Source organism: Trichoderma virens (assembly GCF_000170995.1).
Source record: "Trichoderma virens Gv29-8 chromosome Unknown TRIVIscaffold_1, whole genome shotgun sequence".
NCBI classification, from domain to species: Eukaryota; Fungi; Ascomycota; class Sordariomycetes; order Hypocreales; family Hypocreaceae; genus Trichoderma; species Trichoderma virens.
The window spans coordinates 827,833-847,826 of record NW_014013748.1 but is presented as its reverse complement, the minus strand read 5'-3'; the positions used below and the strand labels follow the sequence as shown (position 1 = coordinate 847,826).

General features: G+C 50.8%; 5 protein-coding genes across 5 annotated transcripts; 4 read left to right on the top strand and 1 right to left on the bottom strand.

Annotated features, from left to right (window-relative positions):
• Nucleotides 1-1,427: 1,427 nt before the first annotated feature.
• TRIVIDRAFT_16560 (uncharacterized protein) lies at nt 1,428-2,465 on the top strand (the record flags this gene model as incomplete). Its single annotated transcript, XM_014105468.1, has 2 exons — nt 1,428-1,592; nt 1,662-2,465. Coding segments are annotated over 2 exons (969 nt in total), but the record flags the coding sequence as incomplete, so codon positions are not given.
• A 751-nt stretch (nt 2,466-3,216) lies between these two features.
• Nucleotides 3,217-4,804, bottom strand: TRIVIDRAFT_33697 (uncharacterized protein; the record flags this gene model as incomplete). The annotated part of the gene is made up of 4 exons (XM_014105735.1): nt 3,217-3,690; nt 3,770-4,116; nt 4,178-4,556; nt 4,643-4,804. 4 exons carry the CDS (start codon nt 4,802-4,804, stop codon nt 3,217-3,219), a joined length of 1,362 nt encoding a protein of 453 aa, XP_013961210.1.
• A 1,476-nt stretch (nt 4,805-6,280) lies between these two features.
• On the top strand, nt 6,281-8,657 carry TRIVIDRAFT_62783 (uncharacterized protein; the record flags this gene model as incomplete). The annotated part of the gene is made up of 2 exons (XM_014105734.1): nt 6,281-7,342; nt 7,404-8,657. The coding sequence occupies 2 exons, from the start codon at nt 6,281-6,283 to the stop codon at nt 8,655-8,657; spliced, it is 2,316 nt and encodes a 771-aa protein (XP_013961209.1).
• Nucleotides 8,658-9,532: 875 nt separating this feature from the next.
• On the top strand, nt 9,533-11,104 carry TRIVIDRAFT_73014 (uncharacterized protein; the record flags this gene model as incomplete). Its single annotated transcript, XM_014105733.1, has 3 exons — nt 9,533-9,668; nt 9,729-9,909; nt 9,983-11,104. 3 exons carry the CDS (start codon nt 9,604-9,606, stop codon nt 10,979-10,981), a joined length of 1,245 nt encoding a protein of 414 aa, XP_013961208.1.
• A 1,180-nt stretch (nt 11,105-12,284) lies between these two features.
• Nucleotides 12,285-14,756, top strand: TRIVIDRAFT_175763 (uncharacterized protein; the record flags this gene model as incomplete). The annotated part of the gene is made up of 4 exons (XM_014105732.1): nt 12,285-12,706; nt 12,784-13,416; nt 13,486-13,932; nt 14,030-14,756. The coding sequence occupies 4 exons, from the start codon at nt 12,285-12,287 to the stop codon at nt 14,754-14,756; spliced, it is 2,229 nt and encodes a 742-aa protein (XP_013961207.1).
• Nucleotides 14,757-19,994: the final 5,238 nt, after the last annotated feature.

Genomic DNA, 19,994 nt, shown 5'->3' with positions numbered 1-19,994 from the left:
CATCAGACAAGCTTGAAGGGATGAGGAAAGCGACCGGGGCATGTCGTAACCATCATGACCATCTGACCATACCTTTGTCCTACATAAGCCTCTTGTCAGAATCTGCCAGAAAGGCGGCAACAGCGGCAGTCCGTACTCGTGGAACCCAACACCGCTGACGCCCTGGTTCGATCTGCACAGTTGTGAGCCCTCTTTACCTCTACACGGTTCTACTGTGTAAAGGCTATTTATCCGATTCCCGTTAGCAGCGTCTTTATGCCCCCGCTCAAAAGAGGTCTCATGATGGGCTGCATGCAGTGAATGGCCTGATAAAGACTTTACTAGGGGGCGCTGCTTGCTCAAGTTCACCCACTCCCGTCGATCCGAGAGGACGAGCAGTCTCGAGGATGGAGCTCCGGGGCAGGCATTGGATCCTCTCCAACAGCGGGACATGCTTGTTAAAGCACAAGACAACACCATTTAACCCTTGACTCGTTGTTCTGCGGAGCTGTCTGCACGTAATCTTCGCAATATCGCGGAATGTGTGTTAGTGGTGTTGGCTCCATGCACGTACAGTAGATGCATAGGGTTCTCCGCCTGCAGATTCGCATTTTGCCTCGGCTGCTTTGTTTTACTCATCGTCGCCAATGCCAATTTCAAGGACCAAATCCCCCTGCTATGTTTCTCAATCAGTCTCTCTTGGCCCAACACAATCTGTCCCGCCTCGCCCAGTATCCCGTGACATGCCGGCTATGCATCTCAACCAGCCTATTGTCTGGTACTTTTGCAGTGGGCGGTACCTCTCTGTGCTGCAAGGTGACATTGAGCTCCTCCAGCCAAATACCTTAGTATGATGGCACTATATCTGCATGCCCGGACATATCGATGCGTCCCCCCACGTACCAAAGACTGCTGCTTGGTTGCTGTTGCTCGAGTATATGGACAGATTACGCGTAACAGAGAGACAACCACTCATTCAGAAGTACATATTTTAAGCTATGAACATTGAAAGTTCCCATCGGACTTTATCCAGAACCACTTCGGAGCATCATGAATCGATCCCTGCTCCGTACAAGCGCCAGATTTGGGCCCGTAAAAACCCTCATTTAGCCTCGTTAGCACGAATCTCGGCCAAAGGACCAACTTCAACCGATTGCTTACGCCCACGTGATGACGCGTTGAGGGCAGTGGTGCTGTCGACGGATCAAGCGTGTGCTTGCGCGTTGCTGCTCGTTATCCGAAAGGCGTTAAATTGCAGACAAAGGGCGTTTTGGAGCTCTTGTTGCCTAGCAGTTCATAGCAAGTAATCACATACATAGTACTGGTTGAAACCCCGCTCCAGCTCCAGGCTTTCAACATATAAGTTAATGCTGCAATTCACAATGCTCTTCTTCGACAAAACACTCTTGTTGGATACGTAGACAGACGGACATATTTTATAACTCACCATGGTCCAAAAGTTAACGCAAGAGTATGCCAACCACGGCCTATCGCTGAAATGCGACATCTACACTCAAGACGACTACCCAAAAGAGAATCCCGTGTTTCTGTACTTTCACCCCGGAGGCCTTGTCGACGGAAACCGTGATTGCATTGCGCCTTGGCTCGTACAGGTGAGAAGAATCGAAATACCGAAACATGCTTTACTTGGAAAGTCGTTGTGTTGACAAGTGAGGCTATAGACGTGCATCCAGCGGAAATGGCCAGTCATCTCCCCGAGCTATCGTCTTCTCCCTCAGGCTGGCGGACAGGGCCTCTTGCAAGATGCCACGGCGGCATATGAATTCGCGCTGAATTGGGACACTCTGCTTTCTTCCAAACGACAAGTCATTGTTGGAGGCGCCAGCGGAGGCGTCTTCATGGCGGCTCTTATCGCTCACCACTGCCAGCCCAAGCCCCTTGCTCTCCTCTCCATCCAAGGCATCAACACCTTCCGCCACCCATTCTTCAATTCCTCCATTCAGACCGCCGGCGAAGAAATTCCTCATGCCATAATGGAAAAGTACATCGCCGGCCCCGTCCAAGTCGGCGAAATGCCCCCCGACGAGTCCACCTTTGTCTTAGACAAACTAACCCCCGACGGCGCAAAAGACCCAAGCTTCGTACCTCCTGTTCCCCCTGAGAGAACGGCATCATCCGACGGTAGCTTCCGGGGCATGCTCTACGACTACTACACCTTCAACAACGCCTTCGTCGGCATAGTCGACTCCGTCGATCCCGGATACCAGTGGGCGAAACTTCCCGAGGCCAGAGACCGAGTCGCACAGTGGCCCAGGACGGTCATCTTCCACGGCAACCAGGATCCCGATGTGGAGCTCAATGTGAGCGAGGACATGCGTGATTGCTTGGGCGAAGATAAGGTCACGTTGATTATTGCTGATGGCCAGCCTCATTTATATGAGCTGGAGAAGTTCATCGAGGATGATGCTCCAGGAATGGACGCCGTGAGGGAGGCCGTAGCTCGGTTAGATGAGATTATGGCCTCTCCGTAATTGGAATAAATGTTATTACGACCACAATTATTAATTCCCTTCATCCGCGACATCTCGTGGGGTAGAGTTGCGAACCTTCATCTCAGATGCTACCTGCAGAGAGTCTCACGATTTGTTGAATTTGAACCAAACAATCACATTTGTATATTAGTGTTGTAGAGTTAGATGAGAGGATATTGAGGTGAATGTTATTCGTAAACTCTAGTCGGCTATAAGAATAACCTCTCCAACGAGACCTGTCCCTACCCGCTTCCAGTTTTCTTCCTGCATTATGTATGCTCCGGTGATGGATGATTAACTACAATGACAAAATACATATGGATAAGAAGAAAGCGAAAAAGAAGAAGGGTAAAAAGAAGATAGGCAAAAAAAAAAAAAAAAAGACCGTTTACATCACGATCCGTTCCACAAGTTAAAACACGACATAGCATGCTTTTTTCACTCCACATCCATTATTCTTTCCTCCTTTTATTCAACGCCTGTCACACCCCCTTTCCCCTGCCTATTGATCCACACAAATTTCTTTCTGCCGTCCCATGATGATCCACGGGTGAGATGAAAAATATAACAAGGAGAGTTGCCTGGTCATTATGAAAGGTGTAGCTTGGAGAGGTTTAGGGTTACATGAGAAAATGATTCCGGTTTAAATAAATGGTCATTATGAAGATGTGGCTTTTTCGAGGCAGGCTTGAAGCTGTTCAGGGAAAGATCTCTAGTTAGTTGACATGACGGGCAGTTTCAGTGGTTAGTAGAGACGCACCTCTTCGGGCATAATGCCCTGGTTGCTCAGATATCGGCACATGCTCTTGACCAGCTCAACCTGCTCCTCGGGGTTGAGGCTGGTAATGGCAGTCTCCAGGACGCTACCAAGAGTGACTTTGTGGACCTCGATGAAGGTGTGGAAATACATGTAGGCGAAGAAACCCATGATGAACTGACAGTCCATACGGTCCGTCATGCCACCGTGTCCGGGGATGGAATCGCCAAAGTCCTTAATCTTGAAGGTGCGCTTGAGACCAGAAGCGAAGAAGCCGCCGAAGGGAGCGATGAGAGACGCAAAGGTAGCCAGGGCCAGGGCGTGCAGCTGCATCGGCGCAAAGGTGAGAGAGAAGTTGGTGTTTGGGGGGAGGAAGAAGAACTCGGGAAGCTTGTAGGTGCGTGGGAGGAAGACGGGATTCACGTCGCACTTGAGTCCAGAGAAGACATTGGCGCCAAGGTCCTGCAAGTTGAGTTGATGTGAGTATTTAAACGATTGCATCATGTTAAGAAGGGGCAGAGGGGTTGCTTGGTCCACTTACGTTGACAGGGCAAATGAAGTACTTGGAGCGCATCAAAATGTTGACGAGCAAAAAGGAGAAGATGATGGTCATGATCCATGCGCCGACGAATCCCTCGACAGTCTTTTTTGGCGAAAGCTTGATGAGCTGCGTACGGCCAAAAGCAATACCACAGATGTAGGCAAAGATGTCGTTGGTGATGACTAGGGCCGCCGGTAGGAAAAACCAAATCATTCCCTCAAAGATGTTGTTCATGACAAAATGGGCCTGGACGACGATAAGATACAGAGCCATGTGAGTCCAAGCAAAGTTGGTGAACTGGAACTTGTAGTGTCCGGCTTGAAGCGAAGCGACAAAGTAGACGAAGCCTATGCTGGCGTTAGAGAATCCAACTGGACATTTTGATGCAAATAAGGAGGATAAACATACCAAAGACGTAGAGCACGAAGCTGATGAAGCGGTGGTGGGTGGCCAGAGGCAAAAGAACCTTGTCTACAAGAACAATGTGCTTAAAGTAGTAGATGACGCTCTCGCCGTAGAGGAAATACATGGTGGACGCAAGGAAGTACCAGTTCAAGCTCTTGGTGGAGCGCAGCGATCTGGCGCGGCTGGGAACATTGGCGATGGCGATGACTTCCTTGAAAGAGATGATTTGGACAGCGGTAACAATGGCGATCATGTAGATGTGCCCCATGAACAGCGCGCCAAAGAAGCCAGATATCATGACGAGAGTCCAGAATGTCCGTGTCCAGAAATTGGCCTTTTTCTTTTCATATTCGGCCTGCTTCTCGGCGGCAGTCGCGGGTTTCTGTTTGTCGCACACCGTTAGTTTCCATTTCCCATTCAAGTCTGAGACAAGGGCGTGCGCAAAGAGGAATAGCAGTAAGAGCTCACCTCTTGTACGGCTGCCAGCTTGGCTTGAGCCTGTGCCCTGGTTCTTGTTGGGGACCCCTCTTCGCTCTTGTCGCTGAAGCTGGACCGGCGGCCCTCGGAGCCGCTGAGCTGGCCATTTGCGTTCTTCATAGGGGACTTCCCCCCTCTCTTTGATCTGGCCATGGCGAGTGTGGATAGCTAGGATGGCAGGACAGGACAGGAGTCGCGATTCAACGGATTGCTCGGAGCGAGGTTGTCGACAGTGGAAGCTTGGCGGGCTGCGATGTGGTTAGCCTGGCGCACAGGCGGCTTGGGTTGCCGGTGGTTGCTTCTCACCTTGGGAATCTGGCTAGGTATAGGCACTCGACATTCCCTGCGGCGGTGGTGGGCAATTTAAGTCGAGATGCGTTTGCGAGTTGGTGATGTGGGAAATCAGAAGCTACGTGGAGCTGACGAGTTTTGGCTTTGGATCCCCATTATTCCCATGGATGGACCTGCGGCTGCTGGCGTGCGCCTGTAATGCCTGGGGCTTAGCGCTAGCGAGCTGCTGGGATTGAGCACGGCTGTGGCCACTTTCACTGAAACCAGCCAGCAAACGCCTCAAATTTTGGTGGACGGATGCACTCCAGCTTTGGATTTCTTCTAGATCCATAGTATTGAGTTATGTTTCGCTACATACACTTTCTTCTAGCATCTAATACTACTATTTCTATATTCTTCCAGAACTCAACAGAGTTTAATAGGCATTTGATCTTGATCAAGTATGCTGGGTAGACTAGACAAGGTACAGCTGGTGTAATTTAGTAAGGATGTTGAGCGCTCAAATTAATGTCGGGGTCCTGCGACTCTCCGTGCGCCATGACCGCATTCGCCTGGCCTCCCCGCAAACGCATGTGACGGGCATTTTGTATGTTGAATAAGTACTCCGTAGTGCGAGCGCTGGGGATTTTGCCTGTTTCGCATAACACAGAGAGCAGAGACGTGAATAAAAAATAAAAAATAAAAAATACTTCACAGCAGCATCTCTCTGGAACCGTCAGATCATCTCGTTCGCCTCCTCTAGAGGCAGCCCGTAAAGTAATTAATGCACAATGCCACTCGTGGCCAACTAGATCGCTGTCTCTAACCAGGGACGACGTCATGCGACATGATGTGTAGATCAGGGCTGAGGAGGTGCACCGCCTCTTCCGCCTCTCTTCGATAAGCCTTGAGTCCAGGGCTTCATGCCGGCAGTAGAGCTGCATGCGTACAGCGAATTATGCCTGCAATTGGCTATTCCGTTCGAAATTCAATGACGTACTATTCGTCTCAACCAACCTTGCAAGTAAATTTCATTTCCGGCCACAAAAGGCTTCGCCTTTGAACTTACGCTACTACGGAGAACTTACCTCCGTAGCGTAATTACAGGTACTTGGTAGTAAAACTTCAGCCACACTTAAACATTCAGCCACACCAAGAGAAACGAGAAAAAAAAACGTGACTTCGCGTCGCGTCAATTCGCCCAGCATCTTAATCGTGGGGAAGCTGGACCGCGCACCAGCTTCTGCTTCTGTCTTGTCCCGCCATGACTGCATAAGCAAAGCAAGCCATAGCCGTGCCAAGTACGCCGCTCGTAGCCGCCTGGAGCCATGAAGCTGATGGATTGGCGATCCATGAATGATGGATCTCGACGAGTTTTCCGACGACGGCTTCGACGATCTCACCGACAATGTGCTCCAAGAGCTTGAGAATCACGCCCTTCAGTCCACCCAGGCCCAGCCTCAGCATGCGTTTACGCAGCAGTTCGACTATGCCTGGGAGCAGGAAGACGACGATTTGGACACCACCGAGGTGACCAACGATGCTGGACTTCCTGTTGGCCGGCCGATTGTCGACAAGACATTGCGACAGCAACCACAGAAGCAGCAGCAGCAGAGACCTCCCGTGCCCAATCCTCGATGGAACCCCGCGATCGACTCTGCCGCCGCCAGGCCCGGGGCTCCGCTTGCAGAGCGGACTCGAATTGCCAGCGTTCGGCCCTTGAACCAGCCGTTCATGGGGTCCCAGCGGTTCCCGGACTCTTCGCAAAGTGCTAGTCGGCCTCAGACGGCACAGCTTGCTGCTCTGCCAATGCCGTCTCAAGGGCAGTCGGGGACCATGGTGACGGCACTCCAGAAGAGAATTCGTGTTTTGGAAGCTGAGCTCAATGCCGCTCGTGGCGAAGCATCCATCCTCCGTTCGAATTCGACAAAGGCGCAACAAAACTACGACGAGCAGATTGCGCGCCTCCGAAAGCTAAATGCCGAGCAATTGAACAAGCAGGAGAAGGCAATGGAAGCAGCTCTGGCAGCTGAGAAGCATGCCAACGTGGAGCTTCAATTCATGCAGCGCGATATGAAGGAGGCCAATGATCGAGCTCGGAAAAAAGAACCTGTCAACACCAATACAGCGACCCCAAAAAAAGCCGCCAAAACGTGGGGTTTCGCCGATGGCTTCGACGAGATGGATATCGCTGCAAGCCCAAGCAAGGGTCAAGGGAGAAGTAAGACTGCTGGCTCAGTTGCTGCCAATATCGGAGAGAGGACGCCGAGCAAGGGTAAACGAAAGCGCCAGGTATCTGAATCACCTATGAAGGCTCTCGATATACACACGGGTGATGCCGAGATGAGCGAAGCGAAGCCTACCTTTCAGCCAGCATTGCAGCAGCCTGTCATCATAGCCGCTCCCACAGCTCCTTTTGATGTAAGCAATAGCCCGCCAGCTCAACTCCCTCTTGTTTATATACTGATCTAAGTGCTGTTAGTTTTTGCAAGTTGTGCTTGACCACGGCTTTGCCCAAGGCCAGCCCCCCACCTTCGACATACTCTCACGCATCTCATTCCCTTCCGATCCAACAGTTTCATTTTCAACCCTCATTTTTGAAAGACTCCCCCTAATGGGAAATCCCTACCAGCCAATGCAACTTCTTGTCGATTTCGCTGAACAGATCATCATTCTCTGGACTCGGTGCTTTGAAGAGCAATTTTGGGAACCTATCAAATACCTTGTGTCGCTCATCTCCTTCACATTTCAGCTTCATACCTCATCTGTTGCGCCACTCATCATCTCCAGGCTTGTGCCAGTAGCACAAACAACAATATTCACCGTTGCAGAAGGACCTTCTCGTCTTTCAGATGGGGCGGCGGCCAACAATGACGAGCATGCCATGCTGGAACAGCAGATTGACACAACCCATATTCTCTCGTTGCTGTACACTGCGTCTTTGGCTTGCGCAACGACACCTACTGAGACAGAAGACGGCGTTAGATACACTTCTGCTGCATTTTGGAAACTCATTTCTCTAGACTTTACTCTTCTTCTTTTGATGCCAAAACAGAAAACTGTCGATATCATTGGAATGCTCGACTTGCTAGCCACTTCTTCGCTGCCCGACTCTATCGGCCCAATATCTGATGAGAAAGATGCGATATCCGTTGCGCGAGCCGTCATCGAGCGAGTATCTGCCAAGCTCATGGAGCATCCCCGCGCCACAACTACCCCGGCGCAAAAACGAAGCGTGCGACTTGCTGCTCTCCGAACATTGGTTACTTTCGCGAGACATGAGTTTGGTGCCAAGCAGCTAGCATCTCACGACAACGCCCTTCCACGTCTGGTAGCTTGCTTGAGTACCTCCATCGACGAACTTTACGATCAGCCAATCCCACCCAGCATCCTCCCTCCCCTCCCGGATGTCATGACATCTTCGTCGCTGAAATTTGCCGAATCTACGACTTCTGCTGAGCTCTACCGCATCATTTCCCAATGTGTAACTCTCATCCACACGTTAGCCACGGACCCGTGCACAGCCAACTTGGCCGACATCACTCGAAAACTATCGCTTTCGCATGGAGGAAGTCAACGCTACCTAATTGCACTTGGGAGACTGACATTTGCCGAGGAAGACTTGGTCATGGAGGCGGGGATTGAGGGCGAAGTGGTCGAAGCGGCCCACGAGCTTTTGGAAATGGCTGTGACCCCAGATGAAGGGGAGATTGTGAGCGAGGCTTTTGGGGCCTAGGCTAAAATGTATTATTAAATTGCTTCCTCGGCTTGCTAAGGCGGTGAAGAGGAGAACTACGGTTTCATTATATTGTCAGCGAAGTTAGTTATCCAATACCCAATATTCGAAGGCTATCGCCATTTGGTCTATCACAATCTTGACCACCTTCTCTGTGTCTACTCCCCTTGTACAGTGAATACAAGAACTTAATATTCGCCAAAATAACAGGAACAGGTAGTAGGCGTAGAGGTAGTAGAGGCAGTAGCAAGTAGCAGCAGGTAGAAAAATTACAGCTACGACAGGTCCCACGTGTAGATGGACGTGCTTCATTCCTCTGCTCCGTACAGGCAGTCTTCCAGTTTTTAGAGTCGTCAAGATGCTGTAACTGTACCCTTAACAACACCTACAATAGTGGAGAGCATGGTAGGCCATTGCATCTCCGAACGATTAAGTCTAGTATACCGAAAAAGAGCCTTTGGAGAAGAGACACAGCAGGATCTGGCATTCGGAGAATAATGGAGATGTGGACGGAGTCGTTGAGCGAGCTGCCTAGGTACGGTACTGGATGCGATGACTAAGCACCGGTGTATCAAAGACATCAGCCCGGCATCTCGCATTTCAGTCAAAGTTTCTCACCCCTCTGGCGGCAAATATTACTCGTATGCAGATATTCCGAGGTATCCCTGGGAGTTAATAAGCTTCCCCGCAAAGTTGACCTTCTCGGCTAGAACCCCAATCCCGTGAAGAAATCCCGAGTCAATGCTCCAGGCCGGGGACTCGGTCTAACTTATGTAAGCTGCCGGTTGCCTCGGCTCAACCCCACAAACCCCGGCCGCCGACCATCCATAAAGCTCGTGGATCCCCAGAGTGTCTGCAAGGGGCGACTTGGTTGTTGCAAAGCGATACTGTCTTTACGTCGAATTGCTTCTTAGATCTTGCAGATAAGATACTCTCACATTTCACCATGGCTGTCGAACGAATTGGCTCCATCATCAAGCACCTGGCCCCCGGGTCATCGCTGAACAACATGTAAGAAATTGGAATGACGCGCTCAGGTCCTTTCACATGCTGACAAAACTCGCCGTGTAGCCAGTCCAAGAACCCCGACGACATTGTCATCACCTATGCCGCTCGAACACCGCTCACCAAGGCTGGCAAAGGCGGCTTCAAGGACACCAGCCTAGAGTATATGGTCTACGCTCTGCTGGAGAAGGTCCGCGAGAGAAGCGGTCTTGACCCTGCTCTCGTCGAGGACATCTGCCTCGGCAACGTATGTCGTGTCCCGGATTGCACAGACCCGGTCATATATCCGAGCATAGTCCGCTAACCATTGTCTCCCACAGGTCACCGATGCCCAAGCCGCCTACAAGGTCCGAACCGCTGCCCTCGCTGCCGGCTTCCCCAACACGGCCGGCGCCAGCTCCGTCAACCGCTTCTGCTCGTCCGGTCTCAAGGCCATTGCCGACATTGCCCACTCCATCTCCAATGATTCCATTGCTGTGGGCATTGCCATGGGTGCCGAGAGCATGTCCAACGGCCGCCCCACTGAGGAGCTGGACGAGGCTGTGTTGAAGAAGAACCAGGAGGCCCACGACGCCGTTCAGCCTATGGGCTGGACCAGCGAGAACGTCAGCAAGGACTTTGGCATTGAGCGAGTCACCATGGACAAGTACGCCGCCGAGAGTTTCCAGCGAGCTGAGAAGGCCCAGAAGGCCGGCTTTTTCGACGACGAGATTGTCCCCATCACCACCCAGGTCAAGGACAAGAACGGCGAGCTGAAGCAGGTGACGCTGACCCAGGACGACGGCATCCGTCCCGGCACCACCGCCGAGGGCCTTGCCAAGATCCGTGTTGCTTTCCCTCAGTGGGGACCTACCACTACTGGTGGCAATGCCTCCCAGGTCACTGACGGTGCTGCCGCCGTTGTCCTGATGAAGCGATCCACCGCCATCAAGCTGGGTCTGCCCATCATGGCCAAGTACGTCGGCTCTACCGTCGCTGGTCTTGCTCCCCGCATCATGGGCATCGGCCCCAGCATCGCCATCCCCAAGCTCCTCTCCATCTACAACATCAGCCTCAACGACATTGACGTCGTCGAGGTCAACGAGGCCTTTGCCTCCATGGCTGTCTACTGCCGCGACAAGCTCAACCTGGACTGGTCCAAGATGAACCCCAAGGGAGGCGCCATTGCCCTGGGCCACCCCCTGGGAGCCACGGGTGCCCGACAGGTGGTGACTGGCCTGAGCGAGCTGCGGAGAACCAAGAAGAAGCTGCTGCTGACCAGCATGTGCATTGGTACCGGCCAGGGCATGGCTGGTCTGTTTGTCAACGAGCAGGTGTAAAAAACGGGATGGATGGGAATATGGATCATTGAGAACAGGGTCATGTATAGCTAGGTCTCTACTAGATGTCTCTTTTTGTTTGTGTACTATGAAATGCCAGCGAATAATTTTTGTTTCTTCTTCACACCTGAGCAATTCGTAAAGCCCTGTGCTTTTTTTCTCTCTCTCTCTTTTGTTATTGATTCACGACGTGTGACTTGAGCGCGGATCCCGGCAATGCAGTGTCTCGGCCGTTATATTGATGGAATGTGGCTGAAGTGTACCTTTCAGGTACCTACTGAGGTATGCGGTAGTACTACCCTGCAGCAAGATAGGTACACAGGGCGTGCTGTACAACCGAATGTGCGAGGCATGTGAGCAGAATGCTGCTTTGTGACGTTGTTGTTTCTTTTTTCTGAGTGTTCTTTGTTCCTTTCTTCTTCTAATCTGGATTCATTTGTAGTTTGGGGTTGAAGATATACGGCATCTCTTATCTTATCAATCATCTCTGAAAGTTTCATTGACATTTTGACACTTGACACTTGACACATTTGACAGCTTGTACCTGTAAAGTGATCCGCACCTTGAAAACCCCTGCAATATAAAATTGAACATCTCGCACACCGAAACCGGCAGCAGAGACAGCGGCAACAATGCAGCCCGTCCCACGAGCACCTGCTTGTTGTGTCAGGTGCGCATCCTGTTAGTCAATCGCCGGCCTCTCATTGGCGTCGCTTGGCCCTGGGCGGTCTGGCCCTGCACGTTGAGGCGCTCCCTCACCGCATTCGCCCCGGCTTCCAGTGGAGCGGTGCCCTGTGGAGAAGCCTCTTCAGCGCTGTGTCGCGCTGCTGTGCCCGCCGTATCCCCGCTGATGTCACCCGCGGCTTCGGCTTGGGGCTTGGGGAACCATCCGTTTTGCCTGTATTGCGGTTGTGGCCACTAGAACCAGAATTTTTCCCATCGCCAAGACTTCAAGACTCCAAGACTCCATTCCACCTGGACGCAAACTGTGATCCTCTTCCTCTTCTCCCCCAGACACTTCTTTGTCGCTTGGAAGCATCCGGCCGTCTTCGGCTGGGAAGAAGAGACGGGAAAGCAGCTCCGCGTTGCCAGGCCCCGGCTTTTATGGAATCTTTTGGCGACGACTCGCTCTTCCGCTAGTTGCTGATTCGAAGCGGTGGAAGTTGGCCCTTTGACTGGACAACTCGCCTCCAACCACATTGGAAAGCGCCCAAGCCCTTCATCGTTGGCAGAGAAACACCCATAGACCAAGATCCCGCATGCGCGAGACGACCCCGAGCGCTACGACCCCGATTGAGTGAAAATGTCGGGCCCCCCGCCGCCGCTGAACCGGGCGGACTCGTCCAAAGACCACCGCCCTCTGCAGCCGAGCACTCTTCGACAGAGCCATACACCTCCCAGCCGTCCAGGGAGCGGCGACAGCCAGAGCAGCGATGTATATCCGTCCATCACGGCTGTTGGCGAATCGACGCCCTTGATACTGGACGACCAGTCTGGGCCCCGCAGCCACGGCACCTTCAATCCTCAGACTTCCTCGCCGCCCAATGGCCTCTTTGGCGGAAGCACCGATGACGATAGCGAGCATGGGACAAACGGTGGCTTCTTTTCCTCCGTCACAGGAAGCGATGATTGGAAGAGGTGGCTCTCAAGAAGGATGCGAACCACTAAGATGGGTCACAGCAGCGAGCTTGCTGAGCAGGCTGGTTTTCGAGATACCCCCTTCATGTAAGCCTACTTCTTGCTGGTATCTTGTGCCATTCTTGTCGACACGTATGGCAGCCCAGACTGACTCGCGGGGACAGGTATCTGGCATACTATATTCCGTGTCTGAATTGGATTCAGCAGTACAAGCTATCATATCTCAAGGGCGATTTCATTGCAGCCGTTACCATGGCCTCGTTTTACCTCCCGATGGCGCTGTCGCTTGCAGCTAATTTGGCACACGTTCCGCCCATCTTCGGTCTCTATGGCTTCATTTTCAACCCCTTTATCTATGCGTTACTCGGATCCTCCCCGCAAATGGTTATTGGCCCCGAGGCAGCTGGATCTCTTCTCGTGGGCACTGTGGTGAAATCGAGCGTCGATTCTGGAGGTGAAGGCTCAGAGGACAATGACATTCTGCAAGCCCAAGTCTGCGGCGTGGTTGGTGGTATGGCTGGCGCCATGGTCCTTATTGCGGGTTTGGCCAGATTGGGTTTCCTGGACAGCGTGTTGAGCAGGCCCTTCTTGAGAGGATTCATCTCCGCCATCGGCTTTGTTATTGCCGTCGACCAGCTGATCCCCGAGCTTGGTCTTGCTGCCCTTGCGGAAGAGGAAGGTGTAAATCATGGAAGCAGTGTCGACAAAATCGGATTCATCTTCAAGAACGTTGGTGAGACTCACAAGCTGACCTTTGTTGTGGCGGGTGTTAGTTTCGTGATAATCATGATTTTCCGGTATGTTGGGGAGAAGCAACCTTGGCGATTGGGCAGAGCCAACCAATGACTAACGCTTGATTCTTGTAGTGAACTGAAGCGTCGTTTGGAGAAGAGGTTCCCCGGCGTTGCCTTCTTTCCTGATCGATTCCTCGTCGTCGTCATTTCGGCTGTTTTGTGCTGGCACCTTGACTGGGAAGACAAGGGAGTTGAGGTTCTGGGATCCGTCAAGGCTGCTTCCGGAGGCATCTTTGAATTCCGATGGCCTTTTCAGCTCGCCCAAATGAAGCACATTCGCTCAGCTATGTCAACGTCTTTTCTCATTGCCCTTCTCGGCTTTTTCGAGTCGTCAGTTGCGGCCAAGAGTCTAGGCGGTAGCTCCATCCCTGGAATCGAACTCAGTGCGAACCGAGAGATGATTGCCTTGGGAACTGCTAATCTCGTTGGCTCTATGTTCACGGCACTGCCCGCGTTTGGTGGCTATGGACGAAGCAAGGTGAATAAGACGACTGGTGCAAAGACTCCGATGAGCTCCGTGTTCCTTAGTCTACTATCATTGCTATCTGTCTTGTTTCTATTGCCATATTTCTATTTCCTCCCGGTAAGCAACCCCCCTATACACATTTCGTCACAGTAGGCTAATCAAAGGCACGTGGCAGAAACCCGTACTCTCATCAATGATCTCAGTCGTGGCATGGTCGCTGATAGAAGAGGCACCTCATGATATTTCATTCTTCCTTCGGATTCGGGGTTGGACCGAGCTGGGTCTCATGGCAGCCATCTTCCTTTCCACCATCTTTTACTCCCTGACCTTGGGCATGGCTTTGGGCGTAGGAATCTCCCTGCTCCTAGTTATCAAACACAGCACTCGACCCCGCATCCAGATTCTCGGTCGCGTTCCCGGCACTAACCGCTACGAGAACCCGGAATCCCTCGACTCCAGAATCGAGTTCATTGAGGGATGCCTCATAGTTAAGATTCCAGAGCCCCTGACTTTTGCCAACACTGGCGAGCTCAAAGCACGTCTTCGGCGATTGGAGTTTTACGGCACATCGCGAGCGCACCCTGCCCTGCCGCGCATTCGCAGCCACGACTCAAACCGCAACATCATCTTCGACATCCATGGTGTGACGTCCATGGATGGCTCTGGCACGCAAGTGCTCGAGGAAATCGTGCGGGATTACCGGGAGAGGGGCGTACGAGTCTTCTTCGCCCGCGCACCTAGCCACCGGGATCACCCTGTGTGGCAACTCATGGACAGGAGTGGCATCGTCGACTTGTGCGGCGAGCGGCACTTTGTCAATGATGTTGATGCGGCACTGCGGTTAACCGAGTATGAAGACAGCGTGATGACACAGTGAAGACGAAGGCCACCGCGAGGTGAGTCGAATGAAAGTTTTGGATGAAGCTATGAGGCTATGCATTACAGCGAATTCTCTGTTTCCTCTCTATTATTCTCCTTTTTTTCCCACTTCTTTTCTTTCATTCTTTGCTTTGGCTTTTACATAGCGGCCAGGTATTGCAAATCGGGCGAGAGCATGTATTTATGTATAAACCTAGACGTACAGGGGGAAAGGGACGTGACCAAAATGTATTTGATAGGTTATGTAGTTTGACAAAGATATCCAGGTGTTTGCTTCTAGTATCACGGCTTTGTTTTATTATTTTTTAAGAGGGGTGAATTATATTGAAAGGTTAACTACTATGTAGTCTCTTCATATCAACAAGCGAGATAAATACTTGTTAGGATCGAAGATGGGATATATGACTACACTTAATGCTTACTATGTCAGCCTACACATTGCCGCATACTCAGCAGCAAGAAAACAACACAGTGGTTATCAGAGCATTAGTATAAACTCTGCAAATTGTATCACATCCATCCAAGAGGTTTGCCCCTGAATAGGAGTTGTCCTCTTTGTCTTCCCTCTTGCTACTACCCTAGATCTTGTACGTGAGGATCTGTTCGTAAGCGTGTTGCTCTTTCAGATGCATTTTGCCCCCACATGGCGTAATATTAACTAAACCAAACCGAACCCCAGTATTCAGCTGCTGACACTGTTTAATTACGCGTCTGAGATTACATTACGCAAATGGACTTGAGACTTGGTTGTCTTTGTCTAGTTGTCAAAGGTTGTCTTCAGCTCGAGTTACGCAGTCCGTACTAATACCCCCATTTTGCTAGAAACGGCCTGAATTGTGACATAGTGATATATGAATATGTGATGCGTAGTTAGCCTGCGCGTGGGACCTAATTGAATGCCCGAGGGTTGTCGTCGAGAGAGAATTCAACATGTTAACAGGACTTCGCATTGTACATGTCGACACTGAAGACATCGACAATGTAAAGTGCTCTAATTTTATTTTATGGCCTACCATTGGATCTTGTGAAGCCGTCTGAGCAAATTGTCATTAGACAAGTGGCGAGCAGCTCTGCAAAGCTTCAAATTATCGGACGACACGACTGATTTTATCGAGTTGACTGCCAAGAACCAGATTCCACAAAGCTACTCTCTCGCAGCTTCAGAAGGCCTTTAACAGGATCCAAGCCCTTGCTCGATATGGGCACGGCTGTATTTTCTTTTCTTTTCTTTTCTTTTCTTTCTTTCTTTTTAGGGCAAGATTCTCAGAGGAGGCTACGATGCCAGCACTCTTGAATGGGCGCTGCAATTACCCCCAGCGATTGAATCTTGCGGAGAGGTTGTATCGAAATGGCTATGAATCTCGAAGAGACAATAATGCTACAGGGCATTTCGATGTGGATAATTTCGATGGCATTTCGAGATGTGACAGATTCCAATCTCTCTTGTTTCCACCGCGTGGCATCTTACACTGAGGGCTGTCCTGAGATGTTTGCCGAAGGCTCGTATGGTTGACTTGTCGGGACACCGGTGATCGTCTTCGATGGAACTGCAGTGACAATGGGTGCGCCTGACCGCGATCTTGATGAGCTCTGTCTGATTAATATTTCATATCAAGGAATTAGTTGCTGGGCGACGAGAGATGCAGTTGAGATCACAGTCACACATGTTGCAAGGTGTGACTCCTTTTGCCATAATCGTGGATGAAGGTGAACTACGGGCTAGTTGAACCAACTCGTACACCGTCATATTAGAAATGGGGTGTTTGGTCACAGCGATGGCGTTGTTGCGATTCGGGAAATCCTCGAGTCCACCACATCGAATTTCATGAACGGGGGTAAGGGTTTTTGCTTTTAGTTGTTGGAGGCAATAGATGATGCTTCTTCATCTCGGCGCTACCAGAAAGGAATTGGTGCAACAGCGGGTAGTCCTGTAGGATTTAGAAATGGAACTTCAACGTTTCGTAGTTTCTGGTTTCGGCTTAAATTAGTTAACATATCCTAGAGATGACTGCATACTCGAAATAACGTTGTAAGACATGGAGTGGAGCGCAATAATCATTAGTACGTAGTTGGAGTTATTGATCATCATGGTTGATAATGAGCAGTGTTTATATATATTCAATATGAAGAAGAAGATAGTGATACCAGAAGAATGTATTGAGACTAGGAGTAGTAATAGTACAAGCAAAGAAGGAGTACTACGACTACGATACGTACATGTAAGTGTGCTAGCCCATGTTCTACTTGTAACGTAAGTGTTGCTGAAGTTCTTAATAATTAGCACATACTATTTGTATCAACATCTTCATGCAGATAAAAGGAGTCTCCATCAAGAGGACCCCTTAAGTGGCAACCCTAAGCTTAGTCTAAAGTGTTAAATGATCCGTTGGGGACAATTGGGTAAAAGGATCCGTACCCACAACCCTAGCAGTGTAGCGTAGGTAGGCGGAAGAGTAACAGCGGTGACGGGGTAGCACGGAATTTGCGGAATACGCAATGAAAAGAAGCCTTACTCTGTTTGAATAAGTTAAAGTTAGTTGATGTTGCTTTTCATGTTGTTTTGGGATAGCTGGGTGGCCGGGATGAAGGGCGTGTGTCTGCATGCAGCATGTGAGAGCCGAGTGAGAGAGAGAGAGTGTGTGTGTCTTGAAGCGGAGGGAGGCTGATGCCAAGCCGGAGGTTTTTTGGAAACTCATCGGCGTATTGAACGGTGATTTCTGTGCAAGTTTACGCAGTTGTTCATTCTGAGATATGGATTCATCTTGTGATAGGTCCTTTTGAAAGAAAGAAGGATTGTAGATGGCCTGTTGAATGATTTGTGGGATCACGAGGCTTGAAAATCAGGCTCCCGGCTCGAACCAAAGGAGAAAAAGTCTCATCACATCATTTCCTCGTGCTGGGGTAGAAGGGCGCGCTATACAGATCCCGGAGGATTACCATGTGTTGTGCGGAGGATTATTCAATGTGGTAATGAGGTAGCATTAAGCCTCGGCATGAAAGCCGTATGGATTCTAGAGCTGATACAAAGCAAGCATTGGGAGATGACAGTTAGTTGTCTGATGTTGGTTCTGCATGATTGTTAATGGTCAGATGGATGCTGGCCATGAAGACAGGCAATCCTCTACTGGGAACGTTTGCACGACGAGGCATGGATCGGGAGCCTGCCGTCTTCGGTGGTATCTCTCCCAGGCTAGTATCCACCAAGGATGCTACAGGCCACATGGCATGCGAGCGCTATCTTACCTGCATGCACGCCTGATAACAAGGATCATCCCAAATTGGGTGTCATGGCTTGTCCTTTTTGCAGGATTTCAAAGCACCCTGTCGAAGATGCCCATAAGACGGGCAATTTTATTGGTGACAGCAGCCGATACAAGTAAGCCTGCGCGCTCCATGTAAGAGAGTATGTCTCATTGCCGTTAGCTGCTGCCAATTTCATATCAGACAACTCCAATTGGAGCCACACTTCCGGGTGTTGAATACGGATGGCGACAGCGGTCCTGGCCACCCACGTTGATTAGCGGCAAGACATTGCGGTGCAGCATCTCGTCGTAAACTACTAGAGCGACAGCATGACACAGGGGTCTGCAGTGAGGCAAAAGCCGGTACTGCGGCCTGTTCCGTTTTTCTCCACGAAATCTTGGGGTAATTGTAATTGTGTTTAATTGTAATTGTGTTATGAAGAGGCGGAGCGAGCGAGACAAGTTTAACGAGAAGACTTATCGGCCCTGACTCGAGGCGAAAAGCCACAGCCTCAGTCAGGTAGAAACCCAATGGCTGCGACCTGGCATGAGTTTGTGTGGCTGCAAAGTGGCACTGCGTTGAGCTGCTACCGGAGCATCGGCATTAAGCGGGGAAATGAAGGTCACCATTGCCCATCATGTCATGAGCTAGCGGCCAGCGGTAGTCGGACTTTGCCAAGAGTGATATGATGGGCCGTGAGTTGGTGTAGAGGTAGAGCAAGTTGAGGAATGTACTTTTTACCGTCTCCGGCCGTAACCTGTTTTGCTCTTTCGGATCCGGGGACCGTTTGCCCGGATAGGTTGTCGGTGGTGGCGAGTTGAGGCGATGCTAAAGCATAGAACTATTTTGGAATTTCTTTTCATGGTGGCGGACGACGGATGAAACCGCAATCTTGGGCTAAAAAATTACGTGTAAGGCTTTTCCCGCCTACATGTATTCGGCAGAGTCAGAAGTCTGTCTTGAACCTTGATTTCCTTTGGTAAAAGTGAGAATTGTTTTTGTGTTTCGGACGGCACATCGGTTGCATTCCAGGGCGCTGCGCTGTTTTGCTCTCTTTCGCCTGCGAGTGCTTGGTTCCGCCATTACGGAACATCTGCTCTTGGTAGGTGGTACTCAGATATACGAGATGTACGGAGTCGGTACGATCCATACGACCCCATTATTCGTCCAGAGGGCTGATCATGGATGCCGCGCTAAACAAAGTGAGAGTGGCCACCCCTGGGCTAACCCCTGCCGGTCTGCGAGCAAATGTCCCCGGTCGCCGTCCTCGTTCGCAGCTAAGTGTGTTAGATAAGACGGCAAGGTGAAGGGTCTCATTGGTGAGCTGCAATATTTTGGAGCGGCATTATAATATCCGGGGAAGTTGTGGACCCTTTCACAAGGAGGGCGTGCCGCTAATCGGCTAAGGCGGGAATTTTTCTCTCGCTATTTGTCCGTAGGCCTCTTATTTCAAGCCACAGGACAAAAAGTACCGTTGAAATCAAGGCAGTGTGCTTGATGTTGTTGTTGCTGCTGCTGAAGTGGCTGTTAGGTGGAGAGGGTTCTTGGTGTCGTGAATGGCATGAAGGCGCAAAATCTGGCTGCCATATCTGATTGAGAGCGTTTTGAACTGACAAGATCTGAGATGGATGCCACTTCTTCATCCAAAGGAATAGTTGTAGTAGCTTTCTTATTCCCTTGACGTTTCATCCGATCACGGCAGATGGCAGTTAGAAGGCATGGACAAGTCTCTTGGCAGCGCCATCATCGCAGATTCCCGAGAAGGAGGACACGAGCTGGTTCACAAGCCCCATTCGCCCCCGCCACAACCATCCAATGACAACCTCGTGTTCCTGGATTGGGCATCAGCGCCGTATCCTTTGACCCCATTCTTGTTTGGCTAGTTGCTCAAGCGTCCTGCTGTTGGCATAACAGACTACTGTTAGTACACACACAAGTCGGACACCGAAGCCAACGCTCTAAGAATGCACGGCCGCGGAGGTTTTTACGAGTA